Source organism: Castor canadensis, chromosome 12 (assembly GCF_047511655.1).
Source record: "Castor canadensis chromosome 12, mCasCan1.hap1v2, whole genome shotgun sequence".
NCBI classification, from domain to species: domain Eukaryota; kingdom Metazoa; phylum Chordata; class Mammalia; order Rodentia; family Castoridae; genus Castor; species Castor canadensis.
This window is the reverse complement of record NC_133397.1, coordinates 114,434,772-114,458,517: the sequence shown is the minus strand read 5'-3', so window position 1 is coordinate 114,458,517 and position 23,746 is coordinate 114,434,772. Positions and strand designations below refer to the sequence as shown.

At 37.6% G+C, this 23,746-nt stretch overlaps 1 protein-coding gene across 1 annotated transcript in view; it reads left to right on the top strand.

Annotated features, from left to right (window-relative positions):
- Positions 1 to 23,746, top strand: part of Gnai3 (G protein subunit alpha i3) — a 44,077-nt gene that overhangs the window by 13,430 nt on the left and 6,901 nt on the right. Inside the window, exons 2-5 of the mRNA XM_020167408.2 lie at positions 12,745 to 12,787; positions 13,123 to 13,264; positions 17,651 to 17,808; positions 20,644 to 20,772. Coding sequence (XP_020022997.1) covers positions 12,745 to 12,787; positions 13,123 to 13,264; positions 17,651 to 17,808; positions 20,644 to 20,772 — 472 coding nt within the window. The remainder of the gene's footprint in view (positions 1 to 12,744; positions 12,788 to 13,122; positions 13,265 to 17,650; positions 17,809 to 20,643; positions 20,773 to 23,746) is intronic.

The window sequence follows — 23,746 nt, the reverse complement described above, 5'->3', positions numbered from 1 at the left end:
AAGCTTCTGAGTAGAGTTTTTTGGGTCTTTAAGGTATAGGATCATGTCATCTGCAAATAGGGATATTTTGACAGTTTCTTTACCTATTTGTATTCCTTTTATTCCTTCTTCTTGCCTAATTGCTCTGGCTAGGAATTCCAGTACTATGTTGAATAGGAGTGGAGATAGTGGGCATCCTTGTCTGGTTCCTGATTTTAGAGGGAATGGTTTTAATTTTTCTCCGTTAAGTATAATGCTGGCTGTGGGTTTGTCATATACAGCTTTTATAATGTTGAGGAACTTTCCTTCTATTCCTAGTTTTCTTAGAGCTTTTATCATGAAATGATGTTGGATCTTATCAAAGGCTTTTTCTGCATCTATTGAGATGATCAAGTGGTTTTTGTCTTTGCTTCTGTTAATGTGGTTTATTACGTTTATTGATTTTCGTGTGTTGAACCACCCCTGCATCCCTGGGATGAAGCCTACCTGGTCGTGGTGAATAATCTTTTTGATGTGTTGCTGAATTCGATTTGCCATTATTTTGTTGAGGATTTTTGCATCAATGTTCATTAAGGAGATTGGCCTATAGTTGTCCTTTTTGGAGGTGTCTTTGCCTGGTTTTGGGATAAGTGTAATACTGGCTTCATAAAATGTGTTTGGCAGTTTTCCTTCCCTTTCTATTTCATGGAACAGTTTAAGGAGGGTTGGTATCAGTTCTTCTTTAAAGGTCTGATAGAATTCAGCAGAGAATCCATCAGGTCCTGGACTTTTCTTTTTGGGGAGACTCTTGATTGCTGCTTCAATTTCATTTTGTGTTATAGGTCTATTCAGGTGATTAATTTCCTCTTGGTTCAGTTTTGGATGATCATATGTATCTAGAAATCTGTCCATTTCTTTTAGATTTTCAAATTTATTTGAATATAGGTTCTCAAAGTAGTCTCTGATGATTTCCTGGACTTCCATGGTGTTTGTTGTTATCTCCCCTTTTGCATTCCTAATTCTACTACTTTTTATTTTGGAATAATTTCACAAAAAAAAAGCTGCAAAGAGAGTGCAAAGAATTTCTGTATACTCTTTCATCTGGTTTTCCTTAATGTTGACATCCTACATAATAACTATGGTACATTTATTATCACCGAGAGATTAAAGTTGGTGTATTAATGTTAACTGACCGTCACACTTTATTGAGTTTTGGTAGTTTTTCACTAATGTTCTTTTTGTGGTCCAGGATCCAATCTAGGATACTTTTTATGGAACTTTTTGGTTTTCAGTATTGCATTATCCAGTAGGAGGCTCATTTATTATTTATGATTATGTATCACTGATTGTCTTATATGTGAGAAGGTGCTTTCTAATTAGAGATATAAATGAGAAATAGACAAAACTCGCCTTTTCTGTTTTTGAGACAGGGTCTGTGTAGCCATCCTTCTGCCTTGGCCTCTCCAGGGCTGGGATTTCAGACCTGTACCACTATGCCTGGTTTTAAATAGACGAAACACTTAAGTAGTTCAAGTTGAGTAGATATACAAGTAAACAACAGCAGTATATATGGAATGTGATATAGAAGAGTCAGTTTTGGAAGGAGAAAGATATTTTTATCAGGAAAGTCATCCCAGAGGAGCAGAATATTTGAGGTGGTTCTCAAAAGATACGTAATAACTAATAGCTTTCTTTTTCTTTTTGATTTTGCTGTGCTGGGAATGGAACTCATGCTAGGCAAGCACTTTAACATTGAGCTGTACTCTGTAGCCCTGGATAGGTTCTCTCCTCTACAAACCCCCAATTGGGGATTGACTGAATAGGAACTCTTAAAAGGGACTGGTGAGAAGTATGTTTACAGAGGGAATAGTAGGTACAAAGGCTGTGAACATGAATCAGCAAGTAGAGTTGACTGAAATGAAGGACTGGTATAGGAGGGAGTATAGGAGATGAGGCTGGAAAGGGATGTGTGGAGTTTGGATAGTGTTTTTGGAAAAGAAGTTCTTGTTGTTGTAGCCAGCCCAGGTTGGCTTTGAATTGGAGATCTTCCTGCCTTAGCTCCCAAGTGCTGGAATTAGAGGTGAGTACCACTGTGGCTGGCTTCATTTGAATTTTTTAGTAGCTCTCTTTTAAGCCATATTTTATTATACACACTCATGTACATATGTATGTATCTCAAAGTCCAGAGACTTTGCATCGTTCTCTCTCACTGCATACTTTTTTTTTTTTTTGCCATGCTACTCCTAACTGAAGCTGTAACAAAAGGTTAAATAGAAATAAATACATGTGAAACTCAGACTTTCTTGAGTTTTGGCTTAACAGTATTGGTGAACATTTTATGGTAGGAAAATTTTAAATTGAAGGCCAGGCCCTTATCATTTTGTAAGCCCTTACTCAATTTGTAATAGTTTGTTAATGGTGGATTTTTAAAGTGTTGTATTAATTTGTATTTCATTAAGTAATCATGTAGGAAAGTGCTCTATGGTGCCATTAGTGTTTGAGGGTCCTAATGTAGGACATGATTCTAACGTTTTTAAATGTAAAATTTTAGGATATGGATTTTGATAATTTAGCATAACAATTAACTTTAGAGATCATCTACCACTATAATGAAGAAGTACTTGCATGCATTAAAATGAGATCTTTGGATGACTTGTACAGTTCATTTCTGTTCCTTTTTAGTTGAAACAAAAAAAAAGTTTTCAGTCATATATACAAGTACCATATTATTTAATGTTAGCACCAAAATGGCTTTTTTTTGCCCTTCTTTCAAAGAAGTAAAAGGAAACTTACTCACCGTTGGCCAAAATTAGAGCATTGAGGCAGCCAGAGGATAATCCTCTCCTTGCTCACTGCTCCCAAAGCACTCTTACCTTCTGCAAAGGTGAGGAAGAAACCCCACTTCTTCCTTTTCATTGGTCAGTTGCCAACACTCAGGTGAGAATGTTATTCTCAAGTGATAACATTTTGATAATATTTTGAGAGCTCAGTGAGCTGCCTTTTTTTAATCTTTTTTTTTAGCTGCCTGTTTCTGTGGAACCAAACTAATATTTTAAATGATTTGTGAATATAAAATGCTTGATTAGCTTTCTGTTTTATGGTTTACAAGTCCCTTTATAGGATCAAATCTATGTAATTGGTGAAAGATGCGAAATGCTAACAAACTGTATGCCACCTTGGGTAGATACACAAGTAAAGTAAGGTATATTTTAATTAGGGCACTTAAAAAAAAATCCTTCCCTCATTTTACGCTAGAAATATTTAGTGAAACAGTAATTGATATTTGGAGGTACACATACGTGGCTTGAAAGACAAATGGCAATGTTTAATTTTTTATACTGAGTGATAACTATACAGGTGTTTGTTTTGTTATACATTTTATATTCGATATTTAATAAAAAACAACCTAAATATTTTAAAGGCCCAGAAAAGTCATTCTTATTTCCTTAACTCAATTCCATTTATTCCCTCCCGCCCTTGTTTGAAAGGAAGAGAAAACTTAGTCAAACTAGCTTAAAAAGTTGGGGCGGGATAGTTGTCCAAATACAGGAAGAGTTCAAGAATCAGGCAGCAGGGACTGGGGCAGCTCTGACTGGCTAGGCTGTTATTTGTCTTTTTCCTCTGTGTCTCCAACTGCCTTCTCTATTTCTGCTTTTTTTATTTTTATTTTTATTGCTTTCTTATCTTCACTTGATCTCCTCTGCCCCCCCACCCCCCACACTTGTTTTTGTTTTTTTGGTCTCTTTGGTCTTATCCATCCATTCTTTATTTTCTTATTTAGTTTCTTTTTGAAGCACTGGAGTCTCTTTCATGGCATCTGTAAGTCTCTCTGTTGTCTTTTCTCTTCTCATCAGATTACCATTCCTCCAAACTGTTCCTTAACTGTTCACACCTTAGTGTGAGCGAAGCCCTGTAATGGTAGCCTAGGCTTTCTTTCATGTGTTGTGAGTTTTAGGGCAGGACAACCTTCCCTGTATCTCCTAGTGCATATATCCTCAGTCTGATTTTTCTCTGCTCATCATCTGGAAGTACGGCTCAGTGCGCAGGCCCTGAGTACCCGAGACTAAGATGACTCCTCTGTCAGGTCGTTAGTCCTAGCCCAGTCACCAGTGCGGACACTGCCCACATTGTGCAGCCTATTGCCCAGTAAGGAGGGGAAGTGGGGATTTTTCTAGAAGGGGATTTATGGCCATACAGGCATTCTGAAATTCTAATATAAGAGTTAAGCTTCATAAATTTTTTTTTACATGTTGTTTTTAAGTCTTTTTTTTTTGTTTTTTTGGTGATTGGTGTGTGATTGCTTCCTAGAAAAAAAATTTTTTTTTTTTTTTTTGGAAAAAAGAACCATTATCTCTGTCTCAGCTGGAACTCACTGCCTTATTTTACCTTTAAAATATTCATTCACCCACTGGACAGTATTTAGTGAGTGCTCATTATGTCTCATATACTCTTCTAGGTGTTAGGCTTAATAGGGTGGACAGGACAGATTTGTAGCAGTTTATTCCACTGGAACAGAATGGTGGGTGCAGGGGAGCTAGGACAGTGTTTGAGAGCAAGCTAAGAGGGAAGTGAGGCTAGTAAGTCCAACCTTATTGTCATTGTAGTCATGGGGTGAGAGTCGAAGGCATAGTCAGGAGTGGGTGTGAAAGATAGCAGAGGAGTAGAAATCTGTTTCTATTAACTGCCTACATTGAAAATTCCATCCATTGCAACTGGCATTTACAAAATATGATTAGGCAACCACTGACTATCATAGAAACTGAATCCATTCATCCCACAGATAATTATTACATGTCCTAGATTGTGTTCTGGGTTTGGAGAAGAGGGCCACACTTAAGGGCTGTGTTTTCAAGGATAATGGTTTTGAATATAGGGCTACTGGAATTCTAAATAGGCACAAACCCAAATAGTTAGAAAAATTTGCTCATTCCTGTAATCCTAGCTACGCAGGAGACAGAGCAGGAGGATTGTAGTTCAAAGCCAGCCTAGCAAATAGTTCTCGAGATCTTATCTCAAAAATACCCACCACAAAAAAAGCCTGGCAGAATGACTCAATGGGTAGAGCGCCTGCCTAGCAAGTGTGAGGCCCTGAGTTCAAGCCCCAGTAGTGCAAGAAAAAAGAAAAATAAAGAAAAATTTGATCAAATACTAATGTTACAATGTTGAATGCCAACTATCCTGTAGGGTCAGATTAAGCCTGGTCAGGGTGCTCTTAAGAGAGAGATACACAGGCATGGAAGGGTTTTCAGGTCATACCAAAAAGGGTTTCATTATTATTTTAATCAAAATAGATGAAACCAAGAGAAGCCAAAATAGTCCCTAGAAAGATAGCTAAGTAGTTTTTTTAGAATAGCCAGAGCTGGCTAGCGATAAAATGAGGTGAGATGGCTGGGAAGGACAGTTTTGGGAGTTAATTTTAGAAATTAACCCCTGGAACTGAGCTGAAAGCAAATAATCTTTGCTAGCCAACAGGGTGGGAGTGATGGCTGTGTTTAGGAGGAATGGTGACAGCCTCAGCCAGGAGTTAAAATTTGACTTAAATAAAAGCTTCAGAGGTTTTTATATATGCAGATGCTTGGGATATTTAGAGGGCTAGTGAACTGGGTGAAATAATATTTTGGTATTTTTATACCAAGGAAGCTGGCTAATTTCACAAAAACAATAGCTCTCCCACCAGACCACAGTTCCTAAGTTTATTTGTATTTGATATGTCAGTGTCCAATCATTCTGAACATGCTTATTTGAAAAAAAAGTAATAATTTTTATTTGTTCAGAGATATTTTTCCTCATCTGAATTCTTCTCATCTTTTCTTTTAATGATGTAAGCAACTGGATTAGTGTGGTGTCTAATGCCTTGTAATTCCAGCACTTGGGAGACTGAGGTAGGAGGATCTCTAGTTCAAAGCTAGTCTGGACTATATATCAAGAGAGACCCAGTCTAAAAAAATAAACAAAAAGAAGTAACTGGATTTTGTATTAAGTATAGTATCTTGAAATGCATTTTTGCATCAAATGTTTGGTTTATACATAATATATATATATATACACACACACGTGTATGTATATACATATATGTATGTATATACATACATATATGTATATATATACGTATATACATATATGTATGTATATACATACATATATGTATATATATATATATATATGTATGTATGTATAAATATATGTAGTTTTTATTTAAACAGGGTCTTACTGTGTGGCCCAGGCTGGCCTGGAACTCAAAATTCTTCTGTCTCTGCCTCCTAAGTTTTAGGATTCTAGGTGTGCACCACCATGAAGGGCTTGAAATGTCATTTTTTAACCTTAGAGCATGGATTATGCTTTTGTGATCTTTAGTAGTAGATATTCACTTTCTCTTTTATGTTTTTTTCCTCCCTCCCTCTCTCCCCCACTTTGTTCCTAACAATAGCAGTCTAACTTGACTGCTCCGCTGGTTTGAGACTGTGTAATTTTGGAGCATCCTCAAATATGATGCATGCCACACAACCTTTCCTTACTATTGTGCACTCTTTAATTGGTTCTGTTCTTTCTCTTCTGGAGCAGGAATATGTGTCTAAGAACACGCAAATAACTGCATTACGGTAGCTGTCGTGAAGTGAATTGAATTGAAGAGGTGGATCTGTGGTCTTAAGACCTGTGTGCCAGCACAAGAGATTTAGTCCGTGTTACTGTCATAGTGGTGATAGTCATGGGGTATTAGAATGTAGCCAGAGAGTACAACTCATACCTCCATGTTTTATAAATAAAGACACAGACTTTGTGCAGCTAGGTTACTTGCCCAAATTCACACAGCTAGACACTAAATTTACTCTTCCATTAGTGTTTATTACTATATGGTTTCAGGAGCTAAAAAGAAAAAAAAATCTTTAAAACTGTCGGTGCTGTACATGAAAGGTAAGAATTAAGTTAGAAAAAAAATCAAATTTATCCACTAGCTGTGGAGGAAGGACTATCTATACCTGTTGTTGTCACCTGTTCTCATCTGTCTCGTAATGGAGCCTTACAAGAGAGTCTTAGTCCAGCACTGGCTAGAGGATTATGCAAAAAGCAGTGTTATTCTAGGATAAGCTGTCCCAGCTCTGGAAGAGGGGCTATACTCCATAATCCTGAGTTATGAGAAGTTTCACGATTTTTCTATAGAATCAAGTATTTAAAAGAAAAGGAGGGCTGGCAGAGTGGCTCAAGTGGTAGAGGCCTGCCTAGCAAGTGTGAGGTGCTGAGTTCAGATCCCAGCACTGCTAAAGAAAAGAAAAAGAAATAAAGAAAAAGGAGGTATTTTAGGTGCTTCTGGAATACCTGCTGTTACAGGTGGTAGACCTGAGAAAACTTTAAGGAAAATCTCTAGAGGCCAAGATGGGTAAGAAGTGTGAGAAATGTGATAGTAGACTGGACTGAAAATATATTTAAGGAAGAGAGTGTTTTTGTTCCTCAGGGTGTGGTGGAGAAAATGACTAATGCTTTGATGTAGTTTGCTGTAGCTTTTATGTTCTAAGTTGCTTTTTATATGTGTGAATCCATATTCCATCAAGGGTTTTGCTATTGTCACACAACTGCTGGATAGTTACATTTACTGGGATTTTGCACCAACATTAATATTGAAGGAATTTTTATCAAATAAAACTCTTTTGAGCCTAACATTACTTTGTGATATTCTGAACACTAAAAACACATCCACAAATAAATAGCTAGCTAACACTTACTGAACATATACTTTGTGCTTGGTACTGTTCTAAACATTTTCTGTTGACCCCTGTTTTACACATGAAGTAATTTATGGTGCTTAAAGGCATGAGTAGAAAAGAGTAGACTATACTCACGTACCCTTCTTTGGACTGGCTTTAGTTGGATGAAAGAAAAAAGGGATCCAGTGACAGTGTGTTTGAGTATCAGCCATCTCTCAGGATTAATTTTTTAAAATTAGTCTGTATGTGAGCTGAATGAGTTTACTATATGATGATGGTTTACATTAGCAGTTCCATTCACTGATTCACTGTTCTGTGTGTGTGTGTGTGTGTGTGTGTGTGTGTGTGGTACTTGGATTTGAACTTAGGGCCTACATCTTGAGCCACTCCACCAGCCCATTTTTTTTTTTTTTTGTGATGGGTTGTTTTTGAGATAGGTCTTGGGAATTATTTGGCTGAGCTGGTTTTGAACCACAGTCCTCCTGATCTTTGCCTCCTTAGTAGCTAGGATTACAGGTGTGAGCCACCAGTGCCTGGCTTTTCCTTATTCATACTTTTTTTTTTTTTGGACAGTGCTTGGGTTTGAACTCAGGGCCTCACAATTGCTAGGCAGGCGTTCTAGTACTTGAGCCGCTCCACCAGCGCACTGTTCGTGTTTTAAACAACAATCTTGCAAAGAAATCATCACCATCTCAGTGTTTATTCCCATAATGTAATATATTTATATGTGTGAAGGGAGCATATAATACAGTGTTTGCTCTCAAGGAGTTTCTTAAAAATATAACACATTTAGGCAAGTATATTGATTCTACAGTAGAGTGTGTATTAGTGAATTGCTTTTCATCTAACCATGTTGATTATATATGTGTATATATATATATGTATATGCACACACATACATACACACACATACATACACACGCACATATACACACATACATACACAAACTTTTTGCCTAGACTGACCTCAACCCATGGTCCTTCCAATTATAGCCTCCCAAACAGCTAGAATTACAGGCTTGATTGAACATGCCTGGGAGTGATTATCTATCTTAAACTGTATGTATACCTCTTGTTCTATTTGATTGTTTATAAGATGATTTTCCGGATTAATTTTACCTCTTTATTGCCTTGCCTCTTTCACGGGGGATAAGACTATCTAGCATAGCTTCCACCCTCCTTTTTCTCTCAATGATCCCTATAACTTAACATCTCTTCCTGTCTTCTAATTTATAAAGGATATGGTCTTTAGGTACATATCCTTTTAAGGATAAAGCATCAAAGTTTAACTGATCTGACTCCTTCCTGTTTCTGTGATCCTTCCAAATTTTTCTCTCCCCTGCCTGGTACCATCTTTGCTGCTTATAGTCAACGTCAGTTCCTCCCACTCTGAGCCTAATGTCTGTCTCTGCAATAGCCTGCACCTACTCCATTCTTTGTATTCTGACATACTTCATTGGTGGATTGAAGATGGGTAAATGAATCTTCCCTTAAACTTCTGATGAATTTTTGAAGTAATATAGGCAGAAAGATATAAATAAAATTGGGAAGTCCCAAACATCACATATGTAGTAGGGGAGAGAAAAGGAACATGGGAAACACCTTGGGGAAACCTAAAGACTGAGATGTTATCAAAGAGAGAACTTGGTACTGGACCAGTGGAGCACAGAAGATGGAAATAAACTGGAGCCTAGACCTAGTAAAGAAAGGGTTACAGAAAGTGTTTGAATAATTTAGAGAGTCATTAAACAGATGATTTTTAATAGTGTCATTTGGAATTGATGAGAAAGTAGAGGGGCTCTGAACTGGAAGTTTAAATAATTATGGCAGTAACATATAATAGTCACAATATCAGGCTCAGTCAGACACGTGAGGAGTAGAAGGGATTAATCTGAGAAGTATTTGAGAAGAGAAAAGATTTTGTTACATCTTGGTAAGGAGAGAAGAGTGAGTGGGTTCTAGATGATGCTTAGATTTCACACTTGGAAGATAGTAAGATGGTGTACTTTTCATGATTCAGAAGCTGAATTGGTCAGGCTTTTTGGTATAAAATGATTCACTCTTTATGTGTATAAAATGCCTAGGAATGTCCACTGAAACTAATTATGTATTTAGGTCTGTGGGCAGTAAGAGGTGCCTTCTTTTATGAGATGGACTGGATGCCTAACAAAAGCTTGGGAAAATACGTAGTATAACAATAGAGGGAAGAACAAACTGACCTTTTCTTTGTGTGGTGCTGGGAATCAAACTCAGGGCCTTGCACATGTTTTGGCAAGTACTCTACCACTGAGCTGTATCCCCAGCCCTCAAAACACATTTTGTAAGAAAGCCTTTGATAAATATGAGAGAGGTAGAACCAAATAGGTTTTTTTTTTTAAAGTTAGCACTTTAACAGCATAGAACTTAATGAGATGGGTAGAAATTAGTAATGAGATGAATAGGTTTATTGTGTCATTCAGAATGATCTGACACGAAAGGCAAAAATTCTATTTTCAATGTATAAAAGAATGGCACATATTATTTCATTAACCTAATGACTAGCTAATATGGGATAATACGGGAATTCTGTGTTTTAAGCAACCTAGAATATAGCTGAGTTATTTTTAATATATACATAAGAGAATTCACTTTTAAAAACCTTTTTTTGGGGACGGAACAGTACCGGGATTTGAACGTGGCCTCACGCTTACGAGGCAGATGATACACCATTTGAGCCCCACCCCCCAGGCTGAAAATTCACTTTTTTGACAATGTCATAAGAAGTCATTGTGTGCTACTTGATTATTAACCATATAGTGCTACCCTTGATTACAGACTGTGTAATACGAACAGAGGTAAAGTCATGTATAAATGTACCTTTTGATTTTGTAAGAATGTAGTTGAATTATTTGAATTTTTTTTGGTGGTGGTGGTACTGAGGATTGAACTTAGGACTTTACACTTGCTAGGCAGCTGCTCTATTCATGGAGCCACACCTTCTGCCCCATTATTTGAGTTTTATTTTAACTTACATTTTTGGTTGATAAAGTTGAGAAATATTTAGTAAAGGATTATGCTTATAAAGTACTCATTTGTGCAGCAATAATTGAGTAAGGCCCTGGGAATACAGAGATGAATAAGCTTTCACAGAGCTTCTGTTTTAGGGGGAAGATAGGAAATCAGCAAACTGATCATGTGAAGAAGTGATACGTGCTATGAAAATTTGTAACAGTAAGAGGACACTGATGGGGGTGGGGAGCCATTTCAGTAACTCAGTCAGGGAATCTATTCTAAGGGAAGCAGAAATGTTTGTGAAGAAGATCTTGCAGAAATTATTTCAAGCAGAGAACACAGCAAATGTGAAGACTGTGAGTCACAATCTAGCTAAGTGAGAACCAGTTTGGCATGTTAGAGGAAAAGCACAAAAGCTGGTCTGACAGGAGCAGTGAGAATGAGGTGAGGGTGGGGAGGGAAGCAGGGCCTAGAGTATATTGGACCTTATTGCCCCATGCATTTGATTTTGAGTGTAAATGGAGGCCATGGGCCAACTCTGGTCAGAGTTGTGACTTGATCTGATTTACTTTTTTACAAAGTTTATTCCAGCCACTAAGTGGAAAACTGAAGCACTGGCCCATTTAGAAGCTTTGCAGTGATCTAGGCCTGTGATTTCCAGTGTGCAAGGAACAAGCTATTAAAGCTATGTTCATTTGTATGTCCTTTTTTTTTCTTAAATTAAGCTTTACTAATATTTAATATATAGATTGGCACTGGAGCCCCCATTCCATCTGGCACTTGCCAGTTGTGACCTACACAACTGTATGGATGCTGGTGCCATGTGCTGAGGTGAGAAGACTGAAGAAGAGCAGTGTTTGTTTTGACGTGGGGGTGGGGAATGAGTAACTCAGTTTGTAAAAGTCATCAATTTGGACAGATTCTGCCTGAAAGTCAGAGTAAGATGAAGACCAAGAAATGACCATTGTGTTTGTTGAGATGGAAGTTGTTGGAGACCTTGAGAAGTACAGTAGTATGGATGAAAGAGAACTGGAGGATTGGACACAATGAGTATAGATGACACATTACAGGTTAGGAAGAGGGATGAGGAAATGAAATAGTAGCTAGAGGAAAGTAAGTGGGGTCAAGGAAAGGTAAGGGTGAAGTGTGTGTCGATTTAAAGATAGAAATTAGCACAGCAAGTTTTGTATGCTGAATGATCTAGTGAAAGGAGAAAAAGCAGTGATACTTGAGTGACGTGGGCAATTGTAGCAGTCACTACCTTGCGTAGGAAAATGAAGTGGATAAGTATACAGAAGACATTGGAAAAGACATTGATGAAGTTGGAGAATATTAATAGAAGTGAAGACAGATTGGTAGATTTGGTAATGGGAAAATGAGATGATTTTCTCTGCTTTAATTTTTTCTAAAAGGGCGAGATCACATGTGTGCCAGAAGTGGGGAGGAGCTTGTAATGATAGAGAGGAGGTGGTGTTGAAAAGACATTTTGGAAGATGGAGGATGAACTGACTAGGGAAGATCTAGCAGGCTGATTTTCAAGTTCTGAAGGCCTACTTGACATTTGTGACTGTTAGCGTAAAGTGATTCCAGTCGGCTGAGGAGGGAAGTGCAATCTGGGGATGTTCAGTGAAAAGGTAGCAGAGGTGCAGTGCCTTCTCTGCTTCTGTTTTGAACCTCTTTAGTTCCATGACTGAGAGTGTCACTCTTGAAACATTCCTCAGGTCCATGGGCAGGCAGTCACAGTGGAATCTGTGAAAATGAGTAGGCCATAGGCCAAAAAATAATCATTGTGTTCTTGCCTATGTTCATTGTGTATATCATGTTTTATGATGTTACTAAAAATGTTAATGTTGCTATCTCTCTTTGAGTATGCCTATTTTACGCAAATGCTATCAAGCAGTTCCTGGAACACTTTGTTCCAGATTATACTTTGTTGCCAAGTTATGCAAAGAAAGCAAAATTTTCTAATGGAAAAGCTCATCACTTCCCTGACAGACATGTAAGCTTCACCAAAAATTTCCCTAGGACCTGTGGTTTCCATTAATGATGTTTCTGATTACAGAGAAATTCAAAGTCTGATTTTGTTTTCTTTCAGGTGCTGGAGAATCTGGTAAAAGTACCATCGTGAAACAGATGAAGTAAGTTCCAACATGGGTTTTCATAAGACTAGATTTCCGCTGGGTGCTGGTGGCTCATAGCTGTAGTCCTTGCTACTCAGGAGGCAGAGATCAGGAGGATTACAGCTCAAAGGCAACCCAGGCAGTTGTGAGACTCTATCTCAGAAAAACCCATCACAAAAAAAAGGGCCGGTGGAGTGGCTCAAGGTGAGGCCCTCTGAGTTCAAGCCCCAGTACCGAGAAAAAAAATTAAAAAAAAAGAGAAAGACTACATTTCCTCCTAATATTTAAAGAATCTATAGTGTGTTTTCATTTTAGGTCTATGGTATTGACTGGTGGTTTTCTTCTTTTTGAAGAATCATTCACGAGGACGGCTATTCAGAGGAAGAATGTAAACAGTACAAAGTAGTTGTCTACAGTAACACGATCCAGTCCATCATTGCAATCATAAGAGCCATGGGACGGCTAAAGATTGATTTCGGGGAAGCTTCCAGAGCAGTAAGTGTTTCACATTTCCTCTTCACTTGCTTTTGTTCGGTAGCTGCAGTGAAGTTAAGCCAAATTTGTGTCATGCTTTAGAGAAATGAATTTAACCAACAAGATAAGATGTAGTAAAGTACTGTGTGCTCTTTTGAAGTGTTATCAGTCTGCTTCAGAAGATACTAGATTACCACCCCAAGAGGAGTCTAGGAAACAGAATTTTGGGATATACTGTAGGTTTCTGTGATAACTGTTATATTCAATTGCTTTTCTGCTGCTTTTCTTTTTCTTTTTCTTTCTTTTTTTAAGATAGTGTCTCATGATTTTGCCCTTGGCTGGCCTTGGATCAAGATCCTCTGCCTACTATGTAGTTGGGATTACAGGCGTATGCCACTACATCTGGCTTGTTCTTTGAGATAGGGTCTCACAAATTTTTTTGCTGGAGCTGGCCTCTAACCTAGATCCTCCTGTCTCTGCCTTCCAAATACCTGGGATTATAGGTGTGTGTCACCATGCCTGGATCCTCATTTGCTTTCTTTACAGAGCCATTAAATTTATTTTATAGTAGTTAACAATAATATTAAGTTTAGGTAATCTAAAAGGTTTCAATAATATGTAGCACTGATTTCTGAAGTGTAAAGATTAAAGGCAAAAACCCCTCTCCCAGAATAAACTCGGTAAGGACATAAACATTAGGTCCAAATTTTAGAGGTACTTTTCAAGTATTCAAGGGTATTATAGGGGATATGGCTCAAGTGGTAGAGCACTTGCTTAGTAAGTGCAAGGCCCAAAGTTCAAACTCCAGTACCACAAAAAAGAAAAGGAAAGAATATACCCTTATGGGGGCATGGCTTAAGTGTTAAATACCCTGAGTTCAGTCCTAAAATAATTCTTTAATGCTTTCCATGTATTAGATATTGAAAACTTGTGTCAATTACTTTTAGTAATATTTAGTGACCTTGAGGATCTAGTTTGAAAATCAGGCAGTGTGGTGCAAGTGAGGAGAGGGCTAAAATGAAGACAGGGATCTTTAATATATCCTCAGCTAAGTTTCAAGGAAAAGCTAGGAAAGTAGAGTTACTTTCCAGAAGTAAGTGAGTTGTCAGCTTTCTTAAGTGTGTGTCGATTTGAGTGCCAAGGAAAAACAAAAGGAAGTGACTTGGGGAGTTTGCCAGGAAAGGCATAGCCAGTATTTTTGTCAAGTAGCTTAAGAATTCTTATAAGTACTCAGTTTATCAAGTGCAAATTAATATTCAATAAATAAGCAGAAAATTGAAGAGAAAAACTAATAAAAGGGCAGTTATGACTTTGGATGGTATTAGACTAAGAAGTGGCATAAAGAAAAAGGACCTACTTGGGTGCCGGTGGCTCACACTGTAATCCTAACTACTTAGGAGGCAGAGATCAAGAGGATTATGGTTCCAAGCCAGCCTGGGCAAATATCTAACACAAAAAGGACTAGTGGAGTGGTTCAAGGTATAGGCCCTGAGTTCAAGCCCCAATACCACACACACACAAAAAAAAAAAAAAGGAGAGAAGAAAAGAAAGAGGGCCTAAATTAGGGATAGTAAAATGGGAAAAAAGAAGGAAAGAAAAATATGTGTGTCTTACATTTTTCTAAAAAGATTTATCATATCATATAGGCTTTTTGTTGTTGTATAGGCTTTTTGTGTGTGTGTGGTTACTGGGGATTAAACCCATGGATACCTGCAGATTAGGTAGGCTCTGAGCTACATTTACAGCCCAGAGACTTTTTTTTTTTTTTTTTTATGTCTCTGAGAAGGGAATTTGATCGTTCAAGTATAATTAGTCTTTATTCTTGTCTTACCTCTTTCCATCCTTTCTCTTACATCCTGCTCTCCTTTTCTTTGCTTCCTTTTCTTCCTTACACTGGCTTTATCTTGTAGTCTTATTTTCTTCCTCCCTTTTCTGCTCTTTCCTCCCACCTAACTGCTTCTCTGTCCTCTTTTTTGTATCTGATAACTGGCCAGTAGTATTGTTGCTTATTCTCCTTCTCTCTGTTGGCTTTTTCTCCATCTCAGCTGTTTACTTCTTTTAGTTTCTTAGTTCTTCCCTTTCCCTTTTTAATTCTTTTCCTTCTGTCTATCCTTTATTTCTCATGATCACTTCTCTCCCTTTTATTTCCTTTTTCAAATATGTTGTCATAATTTTTGGATCCCAAAATTTCTCTTATCAGCAGATGCAGTTGAAGTCATTAATTTCTCTTGGGCCTCCTGAATCCACCTATCCTAATCTAGAATCCTATGTAATTTTTTTTAAGTTACTATTCTTTTTCCCTTTTATATATGTAAGGATTTCTTTTTATAGTTTCTCCCTTATCTTCTAGTTTTTATGGTTGGTTACAGAGTGAATAGGATACAGCTAGGTGTGGGATAGCTTCCTTATGTGCTTAAGGGCAGAGGCTTGAAGTTCATTGGAAAGGGGGCCTCTTATAGACCTAGAGGGAGTTAATTGTGGGGGAGTAGAAGGTTGATGAAAGAAATTAAGTGGTAAAGGAAAAATGTTTTCTCTAAAAGAATATTTACAGAGTCAGGACAGCAAAAATATGCAGTAATGGCTCTTTCCATTTAGAAGTTTCTAAAATTGACATATGGTATTTTTTAAAAACTAATGCTTAATGAGATTATTTGAATACCTGCGTGATTCAGGTCAGATCAATTCAAGACATACACAGTTTTTAAATGGTAGATGAAGCATTGTGCCATATATGTAAAAGGACTTGCTTACTCGTTTTTTTTTTTTTTTTTTTTAGTGGTACTGGGATTTGAACTCAGGGCGTCATACTTGCTAGGCAGGCTCTCTACCACTTGAGCCACTCTGCTAGTGTTGGTATTTTGGAGAGAGGGTCTCTCGAACTATTTGCCTGAGCTGGCTTGGAACTGAAAACTTCCTGAGCTCTGAGTCGGTAGGGTTATACATGTGAGCCACTGGTGCCCAGCTTAGGATTTGCTTACTCTTTAATGTGAATGTGTTTGGCAGTTTGTGTAATGCTTAAACTTTTGAAAAGAACTTTATACTTTTGTTTAAGTTTTTTACTTTTTGTTTGTTTGTTTGTTTGCAGTGTTAGGGATTGAACCCAGAGCTTTGAGCATGCTAGGCAAGCACTGTACCCCTGAGTCCACTGAGTTACACTGCCAGCCCGTTTTGTTTAAAATTTTTACCTGTGAGACCTGGTGATTTTGGACATTGATAGATGCTGGCCTAGCATATGTGCAGTTCTGGGTTTGATCCCTAGCACTGTAAAAGAAAAAAAATCTTGGAACAGAGAGAAGGGAGGGGGAACATAGACCTTAGATGAAGTTTTTAAAGGTAAGATTCAGCCTAAAATATTACTAGAAAAAATACAGGACAAGATCTCTCTCTCTCTCTCTCTCTCTCTCTCTAATCTCTCTCTCTCTCTCTCTTTTTTTTTTTTAATCCTTCCAGTCCAGGACGGAATATCACTAGGTTAAAAACCATTAAGGCTGAAGACATAAAGTTTGGCAGAGTTAATTTCAGTGCACTGTTGGTAATTTTCTATGGCTTCTCGTAATGCACAAGTTTTAGGAATTTTGGGTTGTGATATTGTTAGCAGATTAAGGATAAAGGGGTTCCCTGAGGTTCTCTCAGTTTTCCCATGAAAAATCCCAGGTACTTAAGATCAACATGTAAAAAGCATTTCAGGGAGTCTCACAAGGTGGAAGTTTTAGCAAGGATTATGCGTGGAGGGATGAGAAGGTGATAAACATTTCCTGCTCCCCATGCAGGAAATGGGAGTAAAGAGTCAAAATGGTGGTTCCTATCTGTAGTCCTTATACTTTCTGAGCTAAATGAATACACGTGGTCCTCTAGTAACCCCTGATCATTAGACAATGGTTCTGGATGTCAAAACATGGAGATGGGATCTAGGCCTACCCAAAACACTAGAAAAATTGGTAAGTTTAAAGACTTCCCTTTGCCAGACATGCCTTTCATTTCTTCTGTCTCTACCCATTTGAAGAGCTCTGAAGCTTCTTAACATCTTAAAAAGGAGGCAGGTATAGATAGTCCCTCTGTGTCTTCCTTTCTTGTAACATCTAAAGGAGGTAGAGGAGGGCTAGCTACACTGGGTTTTCAGTTTTGCTTTCTCCTTCCAATATCTGAGTCTGGCCCTTTTAATATTTATTAAAAATAATATAATTTCCCTGTTTCCTTGACTATCTTGCCTCAATATGCCTGCCAGTCAGAAGATATCTTTTCTGAGGATGGTGGTATGGCCTGAAAAAATAGTGGGAAGTAAAATAATTCGTTGGTAAAGTAATTCAGCTTAGTTCTGAAGTTATGACATTGTGTGTCTAACGAGATTGGTCCAGTGTTAAAAAAAAATGGAGAATCATTTGTCTCTCTCTTAACTGCTTTCTTCAGGATGATGCTCGGCAATTATTTGTTTTAGCTGGCAGTGCTGAAGAAGGAGTAATGACCTCAGAACTAGCGGGAGTGATTAAACGGTTATGGCGAGATGGTGGGGTGCAAGCATGCTTCAGCAGATCCAGAGAATATCAGCTCAATGATTCTGCTTCATAGTAAGTCATTTTTCTCTATAAAACTATAATAAGAACTAGCTTGGTTACCCTCGAGAAAATCTAGTGCCCATTATTTTTTGTTTGTTTTTGGTTGTACTTGGGTTTGAACTCAGGGCCTAGTACTTGTTAGGCAGGCAGGCACTCTACTGCTTGAGCCACATTCCCCAGCCTAGGCTCTCACTCTTTGCCTGGGGCCTAGAGCTTTGAACCTCTTACTGTGGCCTCCCTTGTAGCTGTGATGAGGGTATGCTACCGTGCCTGGCTTATTCATTGAGACAGGGTCTTTTTTTGTCTAGGCTGGCCTTAAACCTCAGTTCTCCCAATCTCTGCCTCCTGAGTTAGATTAGTGCCCATTTTTAAATGTGTAAGTAATGGAATTTCTTAGAAATCTGTAAGTTCCTATATTTTCCAATTTTAGTATTATATAGATTCCTTGGGCATTTTATATGACTTTAAGAAAAAAGTTTCCTCTTGAAGTGTAAATGGAGGTTCAGTTCCCACAAAATTAGTGGTATGTTTATAATAAGCAAGTAAAGGAGAGACATCTAGTGGAGCTAGGTGCTAGGTTCCTCCGGACTCAACTAAGTTCTCTTCATAAGGGCTGGGCTCTTATGATCAGCTAGAGGGGGCACATAGAATTGTGACACTCCTTTTTATGCAGCTAACTCTGTATGGGCTGTACAATGGATTTCTCTGGCATTAGTCATCACTTAATAAATCTTTTAGCAGATTACAGTAGGAGACTTTGTATAAAAAGGGAATGTTGGGTCAGTGTTGAACCACCTTTTTGTCAAGGAAGTTCTCTTGAGTGTTAGTTTAGAAAATTCGTAATGAATAACACTGTTATTATATGTAATCCCATATTTACCCATTACACATATTGATTTATAAGACCTATATGCACATTGTATTTTTTTTTTCAATATACTTTTAGAAGGGCTTGGTGAACACTTGTTACCAGTATTCCTCTGTGTACTAGATAAAAGCACTTTTACTCATTAAGATATTTTCTTCAATATTACATTTTCCGACTTTTCCCATCCTCATTCTGTCATAAATTGCTACAAGAGGAAATTAAATGATATTTGAAAAGCCTACTTATTCTTTTAATGGAAATGACTTTGTAAACCTTTTAGAATTCTTGCCCACCTTTTAGTAACATTTTTTAGTTGCACATAACGATAATTTAAATAATTCTTCCATTGGTCATCAAAGGTGCATTTTAATTGCCTTTTTTACCATTGTACATTCACTAAACTCTGAATCTTATAAGTACATGTGATTTATAGAGTTGTTCCTCACCCCTCATAATTTCATCTCAGTCTGATTCCTTAATATTCCTGATAGCATTTGGTTCTGTAGCAGAACTTTAATGATTCACTTAAGTTAGTGCCACTGCTCATAAGTTTTTTAGCCTGAAATCACTGGAAAATTTAGCTTTTTAAAAAAAATTTTTTTTTTTTAAGCCGAGGTCTTGCTATGTAGCCTAGGCTGGCCTTAAACTCATGATCTTCCTGCCCAGGCCTCCCAAGAGTTGGGATTAAGAATTTAGTTTTAGCTAGCTCTATGTGGTTCACACTTGTAATCCTTTCTTCTTGGGGGGTTGAGATTGGTGAGGGATCAGGGTTCAAGGTCAGGCCAGGCAAATAGTCCCTGAGACCCCCCATCTCCAAAATAACCAGAACAAAATAGACTGGAGGCGTGGGTTAAGTGGTAGAGTGCCTGCTTTATAAGTGTGAAGCCCTGAATTCAAGTTTGAAGCAGTCTTTCAATTATTCCACTAAAAATTTTAATGGTTCAGTTTGTTTTGGATTAGGTTAAAAAACAAAAACAGTACTGGGAGTGTAGCTTAGTGATAAAACACTTGCTTAGCATGCCTAAGACCCTGGGTTTGGACTCTGGCACTACAAAAAACAAAGAAAGAAGACCCATATTTTCCATTCCTTCTTTCTAAGTGAAAACAGGAAATACCTTGGTTTTGTTTTTGGTCTTTTGAGTAGGTAGCCCAGATTGGCCTCCAACTCAATATCTTCCTGCCTCAACTTCCTAAGCACTGGGATTATAGGCTTTACCTCCCCTCCCCTCCCAGGAAATACCTAGTTGAGTTCTTTTCTCAATTTTACTAATTCAGATGCCATTTTCTAATGTTCTATCAAATGGTTAAATATGTAAATGATACATTATGCTTCATTGTCTAAGGACTTTTGATTTTTCTATTGTATAGCGCACAGTTGGTTTCATATTAAATTTCAGGAAATTTTCTTTAATAAGAATAACATAGAAACCGGACACTCCTGGTGGCTCTACCTATAACTCTAGCTACTCAGGAGGCAGAGGATCTCAGTTCGAGGCCAATCCAAGAAAATAGTTATTGAAAATACCCAACACCAAAAAGGGCTGACAGAGTGGCTCAGGTGGTAGTGTCTGCCTAGCAAGAGGCAAGAGCAGGGCCCTAAGTTCAAACTCTTGTACCACCAAAAAGAAAAGAGTAACAGTGGGTCATTTTCCTCTCTGTGATCTCTTTTTGTCATCCTACTTCTCTTAATAAACATTGTTGCTTAAAAAAAAAAAAAAAAGTAATGTTGCCCTGTTGTTTGACAATAGGCCTTTGCAGTGTGCTTTTGTAGACTTGAAACCACTCTTGTTAGTGTGTCTAGACCTCCTTTAATTGTACATTTTTCTCATTATCATTGTCTGATTCTGAAAATCTGGTTTTGTCCTACACTTTAGTGACAGGTTCAGAACCTACTTTGGGCAAGGAACTAGTTTAATCTATTGACTTGATATGCACATGGTTGACTTCACCAGGTAAAAACAAATGTATATTTTATTTAGTTACCTAAATGATTTGGATAGAATATCCCAAACCAACTACATTCCGACTCAGCAAGATGTTCTTCGGACAAGAGTGAAGACCACAGGTATTGTGGAGACCCATTTCACCTTCAAAGACCTGTACTTCAAGTAAGTTACTGGCCTTTTCCATGGGGGAGCCTGACACAAATGGGCTTGCCTTTAGTGAACATCTTTTCACCAGGGTAAAATTTCTTGAGGAAATATTCCTTGGTTTAGAAACTTACCAACATATTCATGAGATACTCATGGATCATTACTGAATGTTAATTGACTGAGAACACAGATATTTCTGTTTAGTCCAAATAACATCAAATATTTTTGCTCATTTGAAGGAAATGAAATTCAGGATTAAATGGTAGCTTGTCTACCATTAGAATTCATCATTTGATTACTGATTTTCAGCTGCTTTCTTTTTAGTTGCCAAAACAGCTACTAAATGTTTGTTTATAAGGATAGCAACAATACTAAATGGGTATAAAATCTGATGTTTTAATTGTGACTTTGTTCTTTTTTTTGGTGGTACTGGGGTTTGAACTCAGGGTCTTGGGTTTGCTAGACAGAATCTCTACCAGTGGAGCCCTGTTCCCAGCCCTTCTATGCTTGTTTTACTTTCCAGTAGGGGTTCAAGTTTTTGTCTGGATGTAGGGGCCTTGTACTCTAATCTTCCTACCTAAGCCTTCCTTGTAGCTGGCAAGTGACAACATTCCCATCTTATTTTTTGAGATGGGGTCTTGTTAACTTTTTGTCCAGAATAGCCTCAAACTTTAATCATCCTGGTCCCCACCTCCTGCGTAGCTTGGATTACAAGTGTGAACCACTGAGCCTGGCCTGTTCTGCTATTTGATACTAAAGCAGAAATATTTTTCTCACCCACATCACTCCTTTCTTTTGGTTTCATTTCCTTTTAAGTTGAATAGAATGAAGCTAGTATTGGCCGAGGCTCTTGGATTGATTTGTGCATAGATGCACGCACAGCTAAGTTCTTGGTGCAGTGCAGAATGGAAAATGGGCTTGGGGATAGAGGTGTTTGGGGGTGTATGATGACATATAAACAGTGATTGTTTAGAGAAAATTTTAGTATTCTAAGATAAAGAATTTTCTTATAGTACTAGTAATTCTAAAGTAAGCCTCAGCTTGTCTCTGTTACTGGTCTTGTAAAATACTGAACCTGTCTTTTTGGTTCCCGTTTTCTGCTTTTGTGACCTTTGGGATTAGGAGTAACTTTTCCCCTCCAATATGATTACTTCTTAGCTACTTCATTATGCTTATACGTAGAGCATGGTAGTCAGCACTATTACATAAAAGTTAACTGCTACCTCAGATCCTCTCAGTCTCCTTTTCTCAAAATAGTTGCTCCTCAGGATTTGTGAATCCATACAGGTTTACATATTACTAGCTAGATACACAGTAGGTCTTGAAATCTTAATATGCCAACCCAGATTTGAAACCTGGTACAGGATCATACAACTCAGCTGAGTGTTTTTATAATAAACTGTCTGCTTATTAGTGCTGATGAATTTATTTAACACAATCAGCAAAAACCATATGGATTATCTGTGAATGCATAGGAAGGAGAAATCTCTTTGCCAGCTATAAAATTAGTAATTCATTTAAAGTCAGATATTGTGACTATTATTTATTTAGTATGTGAAACTTTTTTCATTGACATTGCATAGATCTTTAGTTAGGTGAATTCTACCTTTCTATGCCAGGATCAGTAGCCAGATCAAATTAAAATGCCACACCCACTTTGTTATTAGCATATAGATATCTTGTTATGAAGTACTATCACTTCTTCCTTTTCCTCTTCTCTCTAGGCAAAACCACTATCCATTTATTCAAACATTTATTGAGCATCTACCATATGCAAGGCATTGTGTAATTGCTTACTTGCCTCTCAGTTATGAGGTAATGTTTATAAAATGTTAATCTGTTAGTGAATGATACTGTAAATGTTAATATGTGCTAAAAGACAGCCTTGGAACTTCATAGTGTTCTACCAGTTTCGTGAACTTTATAGAAGAATGTGGGGGAGTAAACTGGAATTACTGGTGTGTTGATGTGTCTCCCCTTGAAAAACTTCCATGGTGAAATACATGTTAGCCTTTCGAAATCCTATAATATGACCCTGAATTAAGGCCTACTTGTGATTACATCATTTCAGGTGTCATGCATGACCAAAGATTGGGAAGAACTGTGTAAAATCAACCAAAATGAAGAGCTGAGTCATGAATAGATAAATGAATGTCTGTTTCAAACATGCATTGAGAAATCACCAACTATATTGTATTTCTCTCAGTCTGGGAGCCCAAATCCCTGGAAATTTAGGCCCCTAGGTACTGACTATGTAACAGACTAAACCAGTGTAGCATATTTTAGCCTTTATAATTTATCATTGTTATTAGATGTAGATCTTAAGAGTATCTAGCCCTTTGAATGCATTCTTCATCAGACCCAATTCTCATCCTAAAGACAGTAATGCAGGTGTTCCTGTCATCACAGGAGGTAGTTGAGAACACCATTAACACAAGTCTAGCACTTAAGAAGAGAGCTGTGGATGAAAAGTATTCTGGACTGGAGCATCAAATGTGTGAACAACTGAGGTTTTGTTAGTATTAATTAGGCTTAAGCAATTTTACAGTTTGGAAATACTGGTTAAAGATTTTTTTTAAAAGATACTGATGGAGTTCTCATTGTCCTGTCATAAAGTCTAATGAGTTTTTTTTCCATAACTTCCCTACAATATTTTTCCTTAACATAAGAAAATCAAACACACAAATCAGAATGCAAGTTAGGGATTGAGAAGCAAACCATTTTGAGAGGCAGAGTGGGGTTGTAGATAAAAGCATGGGCATTGGAGTTAGTGCCTGTTCAGATCCCCACCCCATTTCTTAGTAGTGTGCCTTTGGCAAGTTATTTAACATATCTGTGCCTCAGTTTCTTCATCTGTATGACAGTAATTGTTAAAAATGATAGTACTTATAGGAGTGTTATGAGAATAAAATGAGTTCATTTTTTAAAAAGATGTCTAGGGTAGTGTCTGGCACCATGGTAAACACTCCATAAATACTAGTTATTATGT